Source organism: Leptodactylus fuscus, chromosome 2 (assembly GCF_031893055.1).
Source record: "Leptodactylus fuscus isolate aLepFus1 chromosome 2, aLepFus1.hap2, whole genome shotgun sequence".
In the NCBI taxonomy this organism is placed as follows: Eukaryota; Metazoa; Chordata; class Amphibia; order Anura; family Leptodactylidae; genus Leptodactylus; species Leptodactylus fuscus.
Window position 1 is genome coordinate 99,857,013 of NC_134266.1, and position 21,745 is coordinate 99,878,757.

Genomic DNA, 21,745 nt, shown 5'->3' on the forward strand with positions numbered 1-21,745 from the left:
AAGAATATAAAATTACAGGTACGTTCACCTGCAGCACATCCAATGTAGTGTATTTAATAATATGCACCAAATGTTCCACTGATAATCTGTATGTTGGAGAGACCGGACAGCAACTTAGAATGCGGATGAACTCACATCACCATACAATTAAAGAACGAAGGATGGACCTTCCCGTATCAAAACATTTCTGCAATGAGGATCATAATATCACCGATCACATGAAAATTTTGGTTTTGAGAGGGAATTTTAGATCAAAGAGAGAACGATGCATTCATGAGTGTAAATTCATGACCCTGCTTCAGACACTGGAGTGTGGATTGAATTTGTCACAGAGTTTCATGTCTCTTTACAGAAACGTGTGAACTGATAAGGACCTGTAAGTGTTTACATTGTCTCTACCAATTACTAACAACCCCCCCCCCCCCTTCCTCCTGGAATTCTAACACCCTATGTGCCTTCTCTGTATATAAATATGCATCCTTCAGAAATTTTTTAAATTTACTTTGATAAAGGAACCAAGAGGTTCTGAAACATCAGTAATCTGTCATCATTATGAGTTAGCCATTAAAAAGGTATCAACTACTGAAGACTATCAAGTTTTTTTTTTTTTTTTTATATTTCCAACCCACTGGCTAACACGGTACAAGAACGAACATTTTCCTTATACTTAAAAAGAGAAAACACTGAAATTTGACAATAAATGGCTTAAACCACTAACCATGAGTGGAGAAAAAGGTTTTGTGTTATCATTCATATTCTTTGAAAAAGGCGAAAATCCTCCCCAAAACTGCCGGAGTATGTAAACTATTTAGCACAACTGTAGTTTTATATTAAGCATGGCTTATTTTATAGTGCTTTGTAAATTGAAAAATAGTTTAGCACAGGACAGAACTGTAGACAGCTTTTGTTATTACTTGCCAGGCTTCTTCACAGCAGAGGAGAACTCTGGGAAGAAGGTGAAAGGAGCTGGTAGGGAGAATAACATGAAATCACAATGTAATCCTTCTTCAGAAGTTCCTTTCGCTTCCCTGTAATGACCATAAATAGTTACATTTTGCTGATCACAGTGCTAATAAGAAAACTAAGAGCCTTCCTTATCAAGAAGGAACTGCCAAACTATAACCCCTGCATGGAGAAGCCCGCTCTTATCAATGTAAGTTACCAAATTTAGGGTTGTTTAGGGGTTAAAAATTGAAGCTCTTAAAAAAAGAGTGTATCTTATTCAGGTCAGATGATGTAACCCTGTACAATTCCTCATAATACATGAGCAGGGTTCTGCTAATATTGTCTAGGTTGCTATATTGCCAGTGGCGTAACAAGTGTCTTGTGTCAAAATAACACTTACACTCACCTTGCCTTACCACTTCTGGGTATCCAGCAGTCTGCAGCGTCCTCCTCGCTCCTCTTCTTCCTTGCGACTCAGGTCTTGCTCCCAAGAGATCACTACTTCAATTCATTACCACAAAGTGTGAGGAAATGCGGATTAGATGCAAATGAAATATTTCTGAAATTCGAATTCCACTTTGTAAGCTTCTATTTGCTCATCTTTAGTTACGATATCTGTAACCAGTCATTGTCCCAATAGAATAGAAATATCAAGGTTTTGATTATATATTGTGCTAGAATAATACCTGGCACTGCCTGAATATATAAAGTGTGGGTTCAATTTGTTGCAGTTGGATAAAAGCAGAATAAAGTAAAAGTAAAGTTTCAGTGAAAAGGAGATTTAGAGATATAAGTAATTTAAGATAAGTAATTTAAAAAAACTAAACAGAGAGACGTGGCCATGGTGGCACTCGAAAGAGATAGAGAAACATGGCTTACGTTCCAAAAACAGGGGGTCTTAAGCCACATTTCTGGCAACCAGCAATCAGAACATCTGCCTTAACCATCAACATCACTCTGATAGGAGAACTGACATAATTATACAGTGATACTGTGCTAATTTATTTACAACCATCCCTCCTTACTAACTGCAAACATGTACTGCTATGAAGAGAGATAGCAGAGCTGGCATTGTCTGTGAGACAGCAAGTGAAACCCCGCCCACCAATTTACCGAGAAAACCAGGAAGTGAACAGACCATACAGCCTGCAAATAGCCAATGGAACTGCCAACTGCGCATGTTCTGTCGCCCAATTTGCAGTGGTCTCTTACATAAGAACACCAGAAAATGACCTATGCAACATGTGCAGTGGGCTCTGCCCAACACGAAGTGGCAGCTTGGTAGAAAAGGAGTAGACACCTCAGTATGAGAAGAGAGAGGCGGCACTGTAAGCTGTGATGAAGCTCTCTGAGCACAATTAACATAATTAAGAAAAGAAGAAAACTTTAAAAAAAAAAGGTGGCGTGGACCTGCAAAATAAAAGTTAGAGATGAATAGCCTATCTAAAGGCTATTCCAACGTGCTTTTAGTTTAAAAACTTTTTTTTTAATTATAGAATCCCTGTAACCCCAAGTGAATGTGTAAATTTTAGAGCTAAATGAAGGTATTATTGTAAAAACAATGTCTAAATTTCACTTCAATATTGTTTTAATTTACATTAAACTCTTAAAAGGTTAATAAGATTCCCAAATGCTGTTTTGAATTGTTTGAATGGTGCGGTTCTGGAGATAGGATTATCTATGGTGTTTTTAATATCTTTAAAATCTCTCAGGCAAAAGAACAATTTCTTCAGAAATTAAAAAAAAATGTTCTTTAGCCTGAGAGACCACAGTGTCTATGAAATATTTATATAATCCTTTATAATTAATGAAACCATTAAACGTTATGTTTTAGGTTTACTTCAACCCACATTTATTTTTCTGATAGTATTACTCTCTTTTGTGCACTGTTTCAAGGACTTCCCTTTGCTCATTTCTAGATGGTTTAAAGTACAGGGTGGGATTTAACCACTTACGCTGCTCTTTCTGTAACTACCATCAATCTCAATGGAGAGGTCACACATCAGTTAAACTGTATGTAGACTGTACCAGCTGGGAATCAGTCAAAAGGGATCACTAGACCCCTCTTCTCCCAATAGATGAGGTCCCAGAGGTAAATGATCACATGGCTTTCTGCTGCTGATTAGGCCAAGATGATTGGAATGGAATTTCGAGCTGCGGAATCTGTGGCTTAATCAGTCGCTGAATTTTTTCAGCATCTTACTTCAATCTCTGTCTCCCATGGACAGAATTTGCCATGGATTCAGGAGCAGAAACCACACCCAAATTCATAGCAAAGTCCTTAGTGTGAACGTTCCCTTAGTATTAAATTATGGAGGTCTTAAGCAAGGTTCACACTAGCTGCTTCCGTTTGCAATTTGCATGATTTTAAATGGGACACCATGTAGTGTCCTTTAGTGTCTGTGGGTGTCCTTAAATGTCCGTTTACAAACGTGTCTGATTTTTCAAGTGCACAGCTAAATCCTACATGTAAAATCTTTCGTGGACATTAGTATCGGACACTAGCTGTCTGACACCGAAGATAGTGTGAACTCCACCTTAGTAATTATATTCTTTGTACAAATATACTGTACAATAATAATGTACAGTAAATAGATACAAATAAAAATACAGTAAATACAAAAATAAAAATATTAAAATAAATACAGTAAATAGATACATGCTATTTAATGTACCAAAATGTGTTTAAATTAAATTTACAAAACTTATAAGAGTTCTTGGAAAAATTAAATGACAACAGAAAAGTAAAGGGTTGTTGCATGTTAAAAATAAAGACTTATATAATTTAGTTTAAACCCATTTAATCGTAATACAGACTGAAATATGCCACTTGATTTCTAAACTTCCGAAATTCTTTGTCTGTTAGAAGCTGTAAAGAGAAGAAAAGAAAGCAATGAGAAAAGCTAATCGGAAATAAACCAGAAAACCTGAACATTGCTTTCTACTAAGAAGACATAGTAAAAAGATAATGATAGAATAAAATATATATATATATATATATATATATATATACACACACACACACACACACATTTACAGTATGTAGAAAAAGAAATCCAATCTACCAGTGTACTGCCTTTTGAATAAATTTTCGACACAAGTTGCTGGCAGAATGGATTTCTTTTTCTATTAGGAACCCATTTGGCCAGAGAAGGGTTTCTGCTTTTTTGAGATATATATATTTTTTCCAGCTGTATCATAAGCAGTTAAAAGTGTGAAGTGTAAAACTTTTTATAAATTGCAGAACACAAGCGGTATTAAAAGGACATAAAAAGGTAAGCAATAATAAATATTAAATACCCTCAACACAAGTTCTGGGTTGTCATTTTTTATCCAAAATTGCAATTAATACTTCATGTTTTTTCTTCCAGCCAAGTTTTGTGATGATGCAAAAAATGGGGTGAAGGTCAGAACTTGTGGGGTGTACTTACAGAGCTGCTACACATCAGCCTGATCTAATAGTATGTCATGACCATAGTGTAACTTTCTGGCTGGCAGCCTTATCTGTGCATTCAGAACATCAGCAGCTGCTACCCTATTTGATGGAAGCTTTGTGAGTGGATGTTCATTGCAGGACTTCTCCCTGTCTGAAATGGGATGCTGACAAATGGTTGGGAGACAGACTTCATGGGCGCAGTGGAATTTAGACACTACTTTAAGCAGGAAGTATCAGTGATACTTTAAGATAATTCTGTCTTCCAGGATGGTGAGGTATAAGGATTTACTAGAAAAAGCCTGAATCTCACCCGCTCTTCTAAATGTAATAACCACTAGAAGAAGGGTAATTTTTAGAGTCAACAATTTTAGGTTGCTCTCCTCTAATAACTCAAAGGTGGAGTATGATTTAAGTTTGAGTACTAGGGAGGAACCGTTGAATGAACTGCTGGACGCCCAACGGAAAATATTTTGAGGATCAGTTAGTTGATCCATCAATCTTGAGTTCAGAAAGGCATTAAGTACTGCAACCTGTACTTTTAGGGGGTTGGTTTTAGCCCTTGATCTAGGCTTGCTTAATGAAGCTCCAGGATCAGGGAGGAGTCTGGAGGTTAAGATCCATACCCACAGTTCTTAGTATACCTTTGGCTGCTTTCACATGGAGTTAACACTCCATTCATTCTGACACGTAAACATGTTCAGAGTGAGCAGAGTAAAACAGAATCCCATTGACTTCAATGGGTTCTGTCTTACGTGCGCTACCCATTGAAGTCAATGGGAGGCTTTTTTACCTATTGCTTTCAATGTGATACCCATTGAAGTCAACGGAATTCTGTTTTACTCCACTCACTCTGAAAGTGTTTACGTGTCAGAATGAGCGGCGTGTTAACTCCGTGTGAAAGCAGCCTTACAACGGCTTCCCACCTCTTTAGGTTATCTTGGAGCTTTGAATTTTATAATTAGAAGCAGGTTCAGGTGTCTTCTCTTTTCCTTGGCTACCAATGGCTCCCTGTTTACCTATTTTGTATGGTCTTTCAATTAAAAGTTTTATAATAGGAGAAAATGTGAATCCTAAAAATACACCCATACTTACCAACAGCCCATTTGTTCCATCATTTACAAACGTCTGTGTAAGGGAATTGCTAGGACAGCAATTCCTCAGTAACTGTTAAAACCCTGGGGCGGGGCACAAGAGACAGTGAGCCCTAAACTGAAGCCCCCAACTTTCCCTTCCTATTGCCAGACCCTATTCTAGGTAATTTGCGACAACCACGAAGACAGTCCCTCCCTGAATATGTGAATCACAAAACGCAGACAAGACAAACGACAACAATGGGAGGTCAGCTAGCCAGGGTTCGGTAACAGTCGAGCGATGAAGTGCCAAATCGGAGTCAAAAGAATAGTCAATGAGGGAAGCCAAAGGTCAAGGATAATAGTATAAGCAAAAAGGGACAGTAAGAGCAGGTATGCACACGGCAATAGAAAGCACTGGTGTGAATGGGAACCAAGGCTAAATAGGGAGGAAGAACCCGCCCATGGAGTTCACAGGAAGGCAGCTGTCAATCACAGGGCAAGGCCAGATTAACCACTTAATGGACAGAGGAAACATTGGCAGAAGACGGGTGTGGTGCAAATGCAATCACAGAACTAGAGCTGAGTTCACACAGTGCGACCAAAAACTTTAATCCAAGAACCAAATTGCACCCGCCTCCTGCGCCGCAGCACGCGAGCAGAGGGTGGTGCAGTGACCCGAACAGGCAGAGATGTTACAGTCTGTTACTTTCTATTAATGCATGTTGTCTTGTTATGTAGATGTTCTGTTACACCATTAAGTAGAAGAAAGCTGCCAAACATGTTACAGGTTATTTCCTATGGTACACTGTGACTCTTACCTTTGACCTTAGCGTTCTTTTTTCAAGAGATGACACTTCTGACCACTCAGGTGATCCAAATCTTCCAGGCCAAGAGACCTTTCTGCCCAGCTTTGTAGAATGTTCATATGTCCCGGGACTAAAATTCATACATTGGTTTTTGTTATTTAGTAACAAAGGTGAGGAAATTGTTAAACTAGACACATATTGTAATAGAAAAAATTGCGATGAAAATCTTCACTGTGTTACTCTTTCTTACCAATCCCCGTTACTGCTCACGGCCAACTCCGCTTCCCCTTTCTCTACAATTGAGTTCCAATGACCTGATATGGGCCCCATGGAGGGCAGAAGGGGAAACGGAAGCGGCAATGAGCAGGAAAGGGGATTGGTAAGTAAATAGGGCCCATGATTTTCTGGGATTAACTCCACATGTAACAGCCTATTTAAAAAAAAAAAAGGGCCACAGCTGCTATGGCGGTTCTTGTGCATCTTATTACCTTAAATGGGTTGTCCAGAAAAACATGTTTATTCTTTTGAGTATGGGGAAGGTGAAAGTCCCAGTCCACTCCCGGGGTGGAAGTCCCTGCTGCTCATGACCACTGAGGCTTAAGGAAAGGACACAGGACATCACACGCATATGTTACCTGTCCCAGTTCCTTTCCTTGGACACCAGAGTAACGGGGACAGGTATGTTTTTTTTCCCTTTATTTTTCACCTTCCATGCCATCCAGAGAAAAAACATTTTTTTCATGGGCGACCTCTTTAAGTTTTTTCTGGACAGAAATGTCTTTGTTTTGCTAGAGGCTTAAGAAAGACTTAGGTTGCAAACAGTGGTTAGACAGGCCAATATGCCAGTTACTGGTTAACATTACTACATTAAGAACTAATGTTAAGTTCACATGGCGGACAAACGGGCCTAATCATCAGGATGTCTCAAGCTGTATTCAAAGGGAGGCAGATATTGCGGCAGATGATACTTTATCACATGTCTGAGCGGCCATTTTGGTGTAGTTCTCTGGAGAACAGCATACTGCTCAGTATGCTCATCTCTCCAGAGAACTACATCAAAATGGCAGCCCGGACATGTGCAGTACTGCCATTTTGGTGTAGTTCTCTGGAGAACTGAGCTTTGAACTGAACTCGAACAGCGTGACAGAATATCCGGAGAGGAGGAGGGCAGACGGAGCACAAAAAGTGGAGGGGCGTTATTAAAAGTATGATGTGGTGGGGTGCTCAGAGGCCTTGGAGAATGCCCAGGGTGCTCCGTGGGGTTAATTTGCATAAAGAAATAAAGCGGTTTAAAAAAAATGGCGGGGTAACAGAATAAGTAAAGGTAGTAGTACAATATTCTTTTTAAAGACATGTGTTTAGCTCAAAAGCACTGTTTTCAATTATAGACTCACTTTAAGGTGATTATTTGCTGTGTCCTTAGGTGGTTAAAGTGAGTCTGTCACCAGAGAACTGAAATATCAAATAAAAATCATACACCTTTAGATTTTCATTGAAAAATTCAGTTTGAATTAATATGAAACTAAGATTCAAGTGCAATAGGGCGACTAGAACCTCAAGTTTTCATTTGCAGATTAAGGCTAAAGCCCCATGTTGCAGAAACGCAACTTTTTTAGTTGCAGATTTTGTTGCGGTTTTTAGAGCCAAATCCAGGAGTGGATTGAGCAGAAGGGAGAAGTGTAAGAGCTTCTTATATATTTTCAATTCCTTTTTTAGTCATTCTTGGCTTTGGCTCAAAAAACTGCAGCAAAATCTGCAATAAAAAAAGCTGCGTTTCCGCAACGTGGGGCCTCAGCCTTGATTGAGTGATCTAAAGGTATGATAATGCTCAGCAAAAAGTCCCATAAAAAGCACCTTGGCTGTTTGATACCAAGCTTCCATGTTACCTGGGATTTAGGATAGTATCTGTCTTCTTGTCTGGAAATCGTGCAGCTTTGATGTCAAATGGAGCATAGCTTGCTGAAAATGTGCGCTCTCTGGACCAGAATGATTGATATTCCGATGGACTAGGTGAATACATCTAAAAGAATATAACATGTTTACAAAGAATTTAAATGAGTATAAGCTGGTAACATTTAAAGAGGACCTTTCACCACCTGCAACAAGTCTAGCTCTTTACATCAATTACTAGGAGCTGCTCTGCTGATTCAGAATTTTTACTCTAGCCCCCACCTTTTCCCAGCAATCAGTGCTGTTAGTTTTGGTGCCTGATATGTTATTTAATCTCTGCACCATCAGGAGGGTGGTGTCAGGCAAGGGCAGGAAAGTGATGTGTTTCTGAGCTCTGATACTGTCTGCCTGTGACTGGAGCTCTGAATCATGACCCCCTGCCCGACACTGCCCTACTGACATTATAGAGCTTAAATAGCACATCAGGCACCAAAACTAACTGCACTTGTTGTGTGCCATCAAGCAAGGGATTGTGGATGAGCACAATGCTGGCTGTCCCTCACCAGTAGACATTGGATCCGCAGCTTGACCACAGCCTTGGCCCCCAGCTGCATTTCCACTCCCCCGTCCTCGTCCCTTTCCACTAGCCTTATGCATTTCTAGTACATATATATAACTGGAGATGGGCAAGGTATATAGCGCCCAAATACCTCTGTATGTTAGATGTATACAAGCATACTGTCTAGCAAGTATACACCTAGCTTACAACAGTTAGAGAACAGGAGATGGGAAAGGTATATTGGGCGCACAAACCTCTGTATGTTAGATGTATACAAGCGCACTGTATAGCAAGTATACATCTAGTTTACAACAGGTATAGGACAGGAGTTGGGAAAGGTATATTGGGCGCACAAACCTATGTATGTTAGATGTATATAAGTGTATTGTATATTAAGTATACACCTAGCCTACAACAGGTATAGGACAAGAGATGGGAAAGGTATATTGGGCGCACAAACCTCTGTATGTTAGATGTATACAAGCGCACTGTATAGCAAGTATACATCTAGTTTACAACAGGTATAGGACAGGAGATGGGAAAGGTATATTGGGCGCACAAACCTCTGTATGTTAGATGTATACAAGTGTACTGTATAGCAAGTATACACCTAGCTTACAACAGGTATAGGACAGGAGATGGGAAAGGTAGATTGGGGAAAAGGTGGTACAGAATTAGAGCCCTAACAAGGACTTTTGGGAAAATTAGTTGCAAAAAGACTGTATATACAGATGGCGTATAATCTTCAAGCAGTGGTAGATCTAAGTTTAGCTCTCATAAGAGCTGTTGGTGTAAGATTCCTGCCTAAATAATTCTAATTCCTAGCTAACCCTGGCAGAACGTCTATCCCTCTCTACTTCACAGTCGCATCTGAACCGAAACTGACTGATTCTTATAGAGTGGAGGTCACCTTATTTAGCTAGCGAATGACTGTATACGTTTTTTTTTTCAATTCCTACATTGTCGTAGTTCCTGTCCCACCTCCTCTGCATATTTATTGGTGTAAAAAAAGCGCCAGGGAAGGTAGGAGGGGCATCGAATTTTTACTGCGTTTACCGCGTGGTTTTTGACCGAGTACGAATATTTCGAATACTGTAATATTCGATCGAATACCTACTCGCTCGAGTACTACTTACTCATCTCTAATGATAACCCTTTTTTTAAAAAAATATACATTTCTGCATCACTATGAATTCATTAAGACAGAGAATGACACTTGGATGTCATGCTGTGAGTTTGACCCAGTGTTCCTCTTATTCCTGACCTAGTACCCCTTTCCCTCTCCATTCCCCTATCTTGTTCGTTCTAATGTCCCCTTATTTGTCTGTCTCTGTGGATGAGGTTCTATCCTTAAAGTCTTGCAGATTGTGGGTAAACTGCTTATATTTTCATGTCTTCTAGTGATACTGGAACCTCTCTAAATTAACTCTGGTACTGGATTCCTTTTACTACAAATGCACGTTTTGAGGAAAAGTATTTAGTGATTTCCATTTGTTCCTTTAGTTGAATTTCAACCAGTCCCAAATTAGATTTTTATTCCTCATGCAGAAGCTGCATAAAATGCATGGATCCTTTAGTCATTTCCTTCTTCCACTTGCTATGCAAAGTTGAACTATGACTGTTGGGATTAATATAATTGTAAGACCCAGAGGCACAAAATTATTTCAAATGTAACCTTCAAGACACTGTACTTCACACCATGAAATTATATGCTTTTTGTATACCTTAGTGAGTTCCTTAAAGGAAGCACTGAAGGATGGTATGTATTTTTTCTGTATGAAAGTCTTTTAAGAAAATACCTCACTTACCATACTAATGATAAAAAAAAACAATAGCACAACACAGCAACATGTGAAAACATCCAGAAATAGATCAAGAAAAAACTACTGACCCAGTACAGTCCACCTCGATCAGTATTCAAAACAGCAGTGTTAAAGAGTTATTCCTATCTCAAGATCCTATCTTTACTGCTAGCTTATATAAATTAAAGAGTTTTCCTAAATATATTGCTTTAGCTTTGTTTGCCTGTTATATGAAATTATTCCTGCCATTGTTTACACCTGATTTCCATGGAGCTGGACCTTATAAGACAGGACAAATGACATCAATCACTGCTTTCTGTGGGGGAGGATTGAGTAGTCTCCTGCCTGCAGGACAATCAGTTCAGCTAATTGCAATTTGCTGATAAAGCCCTGTCTGTTATCTCTTTATGTAAAAACAAAACAAAGCAAACTCTATATTGTGAGTACGTACTTCATAGTTTCCTGTTCATCAAATAGTCAAAAATCTGCTGATATGGGAAAACATATTAAAATATAACTTTATAACTATATAACTTTAACTAATATAGTTTAACCCCTTCCCGACATGCGCCGTAATAGTACGGCGCATGTCGGGTCTGTAACGGCCCGGGAGCCGGCCGGCCACCATAGCCGCCAGGTGTATACTGCTTTAAGCAGTAGACAACCGGCTCTAATGCCTCCGATCGGTCCCCGGATGCCATTTTCCCGGTGGCGCACGGGCGCCGCCATTTTGGCCGGAATCGCCGGCTCCTGGAGCATACTCCAGGGCTGACGTCCCGTTGCCATGACAGCCGGGAGCCTTGTACAGGCTCCCAGGCTTGTCTGCAAAGCCTCTCTTTTGCAGGCTGGTCTATGCAGCCTGCAAAAGAAAGGATGCTTTTTTGCAATGCATTGCAATGCATTAGCATTGTAATGCATTGCATTAGTGATCAGACCCCCTGGGGTTCAACACCCCTAGGGGATCTAATAAATGCAAAAAAAAAAAAAAAAAAAAAAAGTTAAAAAAAAATATAAAAAAAATATAAAAAGAATTAAAAGTTCAAATCACCCCCCTTTCCCTAGAACACATATAAAAGTAGTTAAAAACTGTGAAACACATACATGTTAGGTATCCCCGCGTCCGAAATTGCCCGCTCTACAAATCTATAAAAATATTTTTCCTGTTCGGTAAACGCCGTAGCGGGAAAAATAGTCGAAAGTGCCAAACCGCCGTTTTTTCACTGTTTTGATTCTGATAAAAATTTGAATAAAAAGTGATCAAAGCAATAACATTTTCTGAAAATGGTAGAACTAAAAAGTACACCCGGCCACGCAAAAAAAGACGCCCTATGCATCCCCGTACACTTACATATAAAAAAGTTACGGCCGTCGGAATATGGCGACTTTTAGAAAAAAAATTTTTTAACACAGTTTTGGAATTTTTTTTAGGGGTCAAAATGTAAATAAAACCAAATAAATTTGGTATCCCTGGAATCGTAACGAAACACAGAATATAGGGGACATGTCATTTTGGCTGCACTGTGAATGCCGTAAAACCAAAGCCCGTAAGAAAGTCGCAGAAATGCATTTTTTCTTCAAATCCACCCCATTCTGAATTTTTTTCCTGCTTCCCAGTACATTATATAGAATAATTAATGGTAGCATCATGAAGAAAAATTTGTCCCGTAAAAATTAAGACCTCATATGGCTCTGGGAGCGGAGAAATAAAAAAGTTATGGGGTTTAGAAGGAGGGGAGTCAAAAACGAAAAACGAAAATCAAAAAATGCCATCGGCGGGAAGGGGTTAAAATGTCATATACAAATACAGAAACTAGTTCCACAAGTATGACACATTAGACACAAACAGGAATGGCTATGTTCTTTATCCTTTCCTCGGTTCTCTGACTTTTTCCACTGTCGTGACCTGGGTGACATCTGGGACCTAGGGACTGCCTTTGCAACCAATACTAAATTCAGGGCACTTCTCAGCCATGTTTCTGCATTGTTCAGCTGTGGAGAGGTACAATAATCAGAAAGTTCATAAAGTCTTAGTTCTGTGATCCTGAGGTCTTTTGAGATGGGACTGCCCACTAATTAGACTACACGAGCAAAAGGTTCTGTACAGCAACCTGCTTCTAACTATAGCTCTAGTTTTCTAGAAAACACAGAAAAGAAGCCATTCCTTCTTGCACAATGAAACAGTGATGACCTGTTTGCTCCAAAGTGTCCATAGTGAAGTATGTAAACACCTTATGCACCATAGCATGTATCCGGAAAACAGCCACTTTCTTAGCAACCTTTATTTTTTCTAAAAATCTGAACAGCCTTTTTAGGATCTTCCTTAAGAACAGCTTCCCAAAAGAGTATATGTATTACATAACCAGAAAATTACACATATTACAATACAGATTACATTATATGCTAGAATAACTTTATATTTAATGATTATGGCTAAAGACTGGTATTTCTGAAACATGTACAGCAGATGTGCAACTACATGGATTTTATATGTATGTGCTGGTCAGCATATTATTAAACTAGGTTTACACAAGTACACAATCTCAGAAAGGAAGGCGAATTATGATAAAAAAAATTCACTCCTAAGGCAGTTATGGTCACTCAAATGAAATTTATTGAAATTCTTCTTTATGTTTCTGCCTAGTATGTCTGCTATTGCCTACAAGATTGAAAATGATAAACTCATACTGTATATTGCAAGGTATTACTCTGCTGTCAAGCTTAATACACTAAAATGTCGCCCATTTCTATGGCCAGCTAGCTTGTAGTTGTCTTTTCTGCTCAGATCGAGCTATTACCTTATTGTCTTTTGGAAAGCGGGGTGCTGTCCTGGCTCCCATTGTGTACCCTTTCTTACTCATAGGTCTTCTTTCCAGAAGATATTCTAGGCTGGTAACCTATTAACGCATAACAACTATAAGTATTAAAAGAAATGGTAAATGGTCCTTAATTTACAAGATTTCCATTTATCTCTTATCACAATGCTTACTGTAGTCTGCTAGACAATCTAACAAGTGTCAGCAGTCAGAGGCTGATGGATTGCTAAGCATTGCTATACTTTTTTTAACTGCCAAATGTACTTTTCTAAGGTTTATGCTTGGTTTTAAAAGGAGGTAAGTGAAAACCGTCTGACGTATATCTCGGACAGAAGGATCACATGAACAGAGCTTCAAAGTCACTATAAAGTCTTGTTCAGATGCTTTAATGAGTTAAGAAAGTGAGTAGGGTTGAGCGATCGGGATCGGAAAAGATCGGATCCCGATTGGTGATCGAGTAAATTTCACGATCACGATCCGGGTTCCGATCCCGCCTAAAAAAGATCAGGAATGGAATTTCGATCCCGATCGCTCAACTTACCTGCAGAGATCCGCTGCCGCTACCGCTCCCCGTTCTTCTCGTTCCTCTTCTCTGTTATTCATATGCCTTCAGAGCGCCATGCGCACCCCCGCCTCCCTAGGGTAGTGTTAGAGATGCTGGGAGAAGGCGGGGCTTGTGGCTTAGAAGAGTGTGGGCGGGTACTGGGAGGGGAGACGTGAGTGAGTGACCGATTTAGCGCAGTACTGTATTGCATAACCAATACATTTCTGGAGAAGTTATTGCTGTGGTCATTTTAGACACGGGGTCATTGACAGATTTATCATAATTTACTCCAGTTTTCTGGTGTGCAAGATGGTTGAAATTTCCATCAGCTACCAGGTGAGCACCCATGTAAAAGTATCAAAAACGCCATAAAAGTACATAAGTAGCATGAATGTGAAGTTAAAGACAGGTGCAGCATTATTGAAGAGGACCTTTCATGTCCTCAGTCACATGCGGTTTTATATACCACTAGAAAGCCGACAGTGCGCTGAATAAAGCACACTGTCACTTTACCCGTTTTATGCCCCAGGTGAAGAGATATCGGTGCAATTACCGATAGCTCTTCAGTGTCTGAAGAGTGCCTGAGAGTCTAACTGAGAATGCCTCTCCTGACAGTACTCTTCTCTTTGTAGCGCTATACTGTACTCCTGTACAGTACTCGTCCATAGACTAGTACTGGAGGGGCGTTCCTCACCACTCAGCGTTCTGACAGTGAAGAACTATCTGCAAATGCACCAATATCTCTTCACCCAGGGCACATAACGGGAAAGCCAACAGTGTGCTGAATTCATTGCGCTGTCAGCTTTCTACTGGTATATAAAACTGCATGTGACTGAGGACATGAAAAGTCCTCTTCAATAATGCTGCACCTGTCTTTAATCTCACATTCATGGTACTTATGTACTTTTATGGAGGTTTTGATACTTTTTCATGGTTTTTTTTTGTACACAGACTTCATGACATACTAGCTGGTACCCGCGACTTCGTCTGCAGTGATTGTAGAAGTGGGTATATACAGGCGCGGGTAAAGTTTTAGTAGTGTGTAAAAGGTATGGGATATAAAATGTAACTTTGTATCTTGTATTTGCTGTAATTCTGAGAATACGTGAGACTTTTGTGATTAATGTAATTTGTATTTCAGCTGCTATACGGTGTTGTTATAAACTGTACATAGTGTCTTTGGGACAGAGGTATTTCAAGTTAATATACTTCGATATACGACATTGTATGACTTGTTATTTTCCGCCAGTACATGTAAGTTTTGGGCACAGGATACTCTTGAGCAAGCCACATAAAGTCTGGCCCTGTGCACGACAGTTTAGTAACTCCATGTGCCTCTTATTAATAGTAATTAACCCCATCATGTCCCTCACATTAACCCTTGTGTAAGAGTTACTGATATGTGAGAGACTTGGAGGTAATAATTAAGTATCTTCATTATTGAGGTCTTTTATTAGTACCTCCATATGTCTCACATATTAATAACCTTTATATGAGGCACACAGGGGTTAATATGAGGGACATGATGGGGTGTACTCCTATTAATGTGAGGCACACAGGGGTTAATATGAGGGACATGATGGGGTTTATTCCTATTAATGTGAGGCACATGGAGTTACTAATACTAAACTAATAACCCCAAATGCCTGACATTAATGGAGAATAGGAACTAAAGGAAGGTAGCTGTGTGTTTCTTACTTTCAGTTTGCTAGCAGCTTCCTGTCCTCCTCGGGGAATGTTTGCAGGATGCAGACGGCAGGAGCTATCACTATAGCAGGCAGAGACCTGAGCGATTAAGCTCCACCCCCTGGGTTTCCTGCACCCCTCTCAAAGGGGAGTGTCCTTATGCCTCAGCTCTAGCAGAGCACTGAAGGGACGCTCGGACTTCATTTAACTCTTGCAGGTCCTGTGCTGCTGGCGTGCCAGTGAAATATGGCAGGAGTGCCATTCTTGGCACGTGTGCCAGGGGTTGCTGACCTCTGCTGTAGAGGGTAATATGAATTTTGTGGCTTGCTATGGTCCAAAGTGTGTGAGATTGCAGAGATAGTGATGTGAGTTTGGGTTTTGTGGGGGTCCTGGGAAAAATGTACGTGCGCTATTGTTTCGAAAAGTAGCCTATTGCGCGATTCAGTGTAGTAACTATGTTTGTGGAAAATTTCAACCAAATCGGTGGAGCGTGTTTTGCGTGATTGAGGAACAAACATCCAAACATCCAAACACACAAACATCCAAACTCACAAACGTTCACCTTTATAACATTAGTAGGATATCATACTGTATATGTGATTTGAGATTTGTCACTTTTGTACATGATTGTTTATTAAGCATCAATTTATCTTACACACTATAAAAAATGCTTGTATAATCCATTTACTGCTTGAATAAGACTTAGATAGGGCTGAAATGTCACTTGTGTATTTGGGGACATAAAACCCACTTTTTTCACTACTTTATTGCAGTGTGCTCTATATTTGTATTTTTATACTTGACCTGTATGTATCCTTGGGCTGGCACACATACCTTTGCTGGTGCTGTCTTTGGACTTCCATATCTCTCTCTCTATATATATGGTACTGAGCTGCTGCTGTACCCTGTGCCTGATGAACGCAACATTATCGGCACAAAGAAGAAGCCACATCAACACTGAGCACCAGGGCCTCATCAAACAGCTAAATAATGGGGGTCCTGTAGGTCAGATTCTCATCAATTACATACTGATGACCTATCCCAAGGTCTAGATCAGTGATGGCGAAACTTTTAGAGATCGAATCCCCAAACTGCAACCCAAAACCCACTAATTTATCACATAGTGCCAACACGACAATTTAACCTTAATACTGTGTGGATCCACAATTGCAGACAATGGGGTTTTACCGAGCTTTCAATTATACAAATAACGTTGTACTGCATCGCACAGATCTGTTTTATAGTGACTGTGCAATGTTGCTATAATCCGTAATAATATCATGTCTACTATAAAACAGATACTGTATGATATACAGTAAACAGTGAAGGGGCCCCCCTTTGTCCAATCTGTTCCACAGAGGCCGCCACACAGTACAATATGCTCCACAGTGGCCCCCACCCAGTACACTTTGCTCCACAGATGGGTGCCCACAGAGAGGGCCCTCAGTACCACCTCTGGCATCCGTCCCATAGGTTCGCCATCACGGGTCTGGGTCATTAATATGTAAGTGCCACAAAACCCCTTTAAGTTTTTGCTAGATGCCCCTATATTTGAATACATACTTGACTAGGTTTACTAATATAGCTGAAAAAGAGATCCTGTTGCATACTGGCCAGAAAAGTACACAAAGGGATTTTCACAATTCCAGCCACTTCCATGTATTGTTTGCATGCTGAATATTCCTACTGCACAAAAACTGCTGAAAAAAAGCAGAAATCTGCTATGTGTGAACACGAAAGATGTAAATACGAACCCACCTCCTCATTGTTGTAACATCCAGGCCCACGGTTTGGAGCTCCTCTGATAGGGGATAGATCATTACCCAGACGGTCCGGGGCACAGGAATAAGGGAAATGTTTTCTTTCCTGGGTACTGCCAAAGCAGACGTTCTTCAAGACTTCTAAAGTGTACAACCAGAATAAAGCATGTAAATAAAAAAAATGGAAAAAACTAATATACAAAACAATGATGCAAAGTGAAATAAAGTGAAATCTGTTTATGTACAGTATTCTGTGAATAAATCTCCCTCGTAGTCACAAAGTTATTTTGAGGAACTAAAAGAGAATTATTATTTTTTGTTCTGAACTAGTTATTTTAAGTAAAATGAGCTAAATAGACTTTAGATGTCCTAATGCAGCTATACCTGGTGAACGCTCCATTCAGGCTACAAGTTTGTGTACATTCCGTTTCTATGGTCACAGGCCCAGGTTATAACTAGGTTTAGTCTCCCCCTGCTGGTCACATACCGGATTACATCAACCAGCACTGTCTGCACATCTTCTGAGTGTCTGTGTGTCTAATGTGAAGTCTACATCAGCATCAAGGTAGTGTAGATTTCAGGTTATGAGATTTCAATCATCATTTACACCAGAAAAATGCCATAGGCCGGGGCCCCACGTGGCATAAACACCGCGGTTTGCCTGTGATGGAAAGTCACTAGCGAATACTATCAACAGATTACAGAGAAATACACGCAGCAGAAACGCTGTATATCAATTATACCTATGGAAATGCTGGAAGTTTCCCTATAGGTATAATTGAAGGAAACCTCTGCAGACTTTCTGGGAAAAGCGCTGTGGGAAAAACTTTGATGCGTTGTTACCGCAATTTTTTCCGGTACACTCTTTTTCTGTGTGATGCTACGTAGGTAGGGCAGTCAATTGGTTTCCGATACAGCAATGTTTCAATTTTGTTGTCCTGTATCTTGATGACTGTGTCCAGGAAATTTATTTCAGAGAAGGAGTAATTGAGCATCAGGTTGATGGTGGGAACTGGTTGAATTGTTCATGGAAGGTTTTCAGCTGTTGTTCAGATCCAGTCCAAATGATTAGTTGATACCTTTTTTAATGGCTAACGAACAATGATGACAGATTACAACGTCTCGAAGCTCTCGGCTTCTTCTTCAGGTATATCTAGAAACAATTTCTAAAGGCTGCATATGTATGTACAGAGGGAATTCTAGGAGGGAGGGTGAAAGAAGTTAGTCAATTTCTCTGGTCATGGTAAGAGGCTTTACTGCTTCTAAGCCTTCCCTGGCAAAATGGATATAAGAGGCCATCTCTGTCTCTTTTTCCTCTCAGGGGCTCCCTGTCCCAGAGTTTGTGTGTGTCCATTCCACCAGGGCGGTTTCTGCCTCGTGGGCAGAAAGGCGTTCTGTTTCGTTAGAGCAGATCTGTACTGCTTCTACTTGGAAGTCTCAGTCAACCTTCATTAAGCATTACAGATTAGACCTGTGCAACTCGAAAGCAACTGCCTTCAGGCTCTCTATTTTGTCAACAGTGTATCAAGAGGTCCCTCGCTACATTCCCATGTGTTGTACTGCTGTTGGACCTAAGGGGAATGGTTGATTATGGATATAATCTGTTTTCCCTTAGTCCAAACAGCAGCACAAGCTACCCTTACAATTTTTTTTGTCTGTTTTATACTTTATAATTAACACCGGGGGGGGGGGGGGGGGGGAGGTTTCTCTGACCTCTTATAGGGGGTAAGTTGATTGATTAAAAGTTCCACTGGTCCTGATCAGCACACAGGGGCAGGAATACCCATGTGTTGTGCTGCTGTTTGGACTAAGGGAAAACAGATTATTTACATATTCAACCATTCTCCCTTCTGTTGTGTGGTAGGTATGGAAGGCTTCTTCTTGCCATTTTCCCTTTGCATTACTTAGAGGGAAGCATTGATGATACGAACTTTTATGTGTCATAATTGCATTGAGATATCTTCTACAAATGATGAGGTACACAGTTGTGAGTTACATCTGCAGACCTCTGGGATGCCAGTAGCAAGCGAGACGCTTATTAAAGGGGAAAAGCTATATCTCTCATTGAAAAGGGGGTTGCAATTTGGCCATGAATAGGCATACCCTCAAGAAAATGTATGCAAAGCAGCGGCTCAGACCAGTGGCTTTAGAGTTACTAGAGGACTCCTGTCATGCAAGAATGTCAGCACCAGAGAATGAGCCAGGAAAATCATTTTTACCCTCAGTAAATGACAGTCAAGATGGTTTCTGTGTCAGTGGAGTAAACAGAGCAAAGGAATTAGTTGAGAAAGTGACAAGTTGTGCAGTGGAAAACCTATTTGTTATCAAAGAAAATAGAAATGCCATGGATGTATCAACAGCCAAAGGGACCTTAAATCCAGACCTGTATATGGAGATGATGATGATGCCATTTTTGGTGATCAGATTATGATACAAGAGTCTGTGGACAAAGGTGATATTAAAAGATTGTATAAATGCATTGATACTGCAAAAGCTACTGGTTTACAAGAAAATGTATTTTTTTTTTTACTAGTAGTTTACATGAATCTTCTCAGGTGGGATTATCAGATGTCCAAAAATGAGGAATTGGTCCAAAAGGGTCATCAGTGGATATTGTAAATGCAGGACCTTCAGAGAAGGCAAGTTGCTAGGTCAAATCAGACGGAGGCAAGGGTGGTCAGCTCACACTTGTAGCTTTATTGAAAGCAGTTTACACAGTCCATCAGTATATAAAACAAAATGGCTTTCTTCAGCAGTAGAATAACTTAAAATAGCTTTCTCCAGCACAAGGATAAATCAAAATAACATAACATAATAACATCCTTACTTCAGGATACAAGAAAGTAAATCCTCAGGGTTTGCTCACCCACCAGGTGATTTTTAGGGCTTTCTCCTCCAGACACACACAGGACAGTGTGTACAACAGGTTTCTTTTGCAAGAGACAACCACACCCCCTTCCCATGGGCAACCTCAGTTCTTTAATAGATGACCACTTGGGTCAGCCAGCAAAATCAGGACTGGATTAGCGGCCTAAGTCCCGGTCCCATACTCCAGCCAGTCACCTTATAGACACCAGCCACCTCAGTGGAAGATACCCGCCATCTATAATTTTTCCTTCTGCCTGTCTTCATATCCCCCCCCTCTGCCCAAAGCCGACGGGCTGGGCACCTATAGAGAAGAGGCAGTGGATCCTAGACAGGGCACCAGCATTGCAATGAGCCTTCCCTGGTCTATGTTCGACCACAAAATCAAAATCCTGTAATGCCAGGAACCACCTTGTTACCTTCGCATTATTGACCTTGTGTTTGCTCATCCATTTAAGTGGGGCATGGTCTGAGATGAGCCTGAACTTTCTGCCCATCAAGTAATACCTGAGAGAGTCTACAGCCCACTTTATTGCCAAACACTCACTTTCTACAGTAGAGTAATTTCTCTCTGCAGTGTTCAACTTGCGACTCAAGTACATGATGGGATGTTCTTCCCCATTAACTTCCTGAGACAGGACAGCCCCTAATCTGACCTCCGACGCATCTGTTTATACCACAAATTCCTTTGAAAAATCTGGGGCCATTAGCACTGGCTGTCTACACAATGCTCTTTTCAGGCTGTAAGGGCCCCTTCACACGGAGGATACGCTGGCTGATTTTGAACGTGTAAATTTTCCAAATCAGCAGCGTTTAAAACAGGTCCCATTGCTTTCTATGGGAGCCGGCATACGTGTGCTCCCCATAGAAATGACTGGGCTGCTTTTTCCCATTAAGGCCCTCAGCCTTAATCACATTACCTGCAGATACCAATTTAGCTTGGAAGTTTGTAATGGTTGAGAATGGAAAGATTAAACACTGGGAACAATGTAACAATAAGTCCTAACCTTCTTAGACTTAGGCCAACCCAGAAAAAAGGCCGAAGCTGGGGTGTGGGGAGGGGGGGTCCGTGGTCGCAGGGGTGGGGGGTTTGTTTCCTGTAAAGGGGGTGGTGGGTGGAAAGGGGGCCGGGATTGCGGGGGGGAGGCGAAAAGGGGGCCGGAGTTGCGGTGGGGAGAAAGAGGGCTGGGGTTGTGGAGGAGGGGTGGTGGAAAGGGGGCTGGGGTTGGTGGGTTGGTGGATAGGGGACACAATGGGGGGGGGGCCCGAGCCGGCGCTGCAGGTGGGTCGCGCATAGCGGGAACGCTGCCGTGGACGAAGTCGCGGGTACTGCTAGTGCACAATAATTTAAAGATTGTGGATCCAAACTATAAACTGCAATATTGCAAGTGCAAGTGCAAACAAATATAAATATATAGGTCAAAATACATTATCCACAAAGTGTAACATTTTACTTAAGATGTATCTAGCTTCATGAATGAATCAATAGATATAGTGCAAGACTAGCATGTGCAAATAACAGATGAAGCACTAGCCACAATTATATATGCCTGGATACATAAAGAT

At 40.7% G+C, this 21,745-nt stretch overlaps 1 protein-coding gene across 1 annotated transcript; it reads right to left on the reverse strand.

Annotated features, from left to right (window-relative positions):
- Positions 1-3,745: 3,745 nt before the first annotated feature.
- CIMAP3 (ciliary microtubule associated protein 3) lies at positions 3,746-20,781 on the reverse strand. The gene is made up of 6 exons (XM_075263098.1): positions 20,727-20,781; positions 17,313-17,455; positions 13,307-13,405; positions 8,147-8,280; positions 6,273-6,390; positions 3,746-3,814 (listed from the first exon to the last, which is right to left on the reverse strand). Exons 1-6 carry the CDS (start codon positions 20,779-20,781, stop codon positions 3,746-3,748), a joined length of 618 nt encoding a protein of 205 aa, XP_075119199.1.
- Positions 20,782-21,745: the final 964 nt, after the last annotated feature.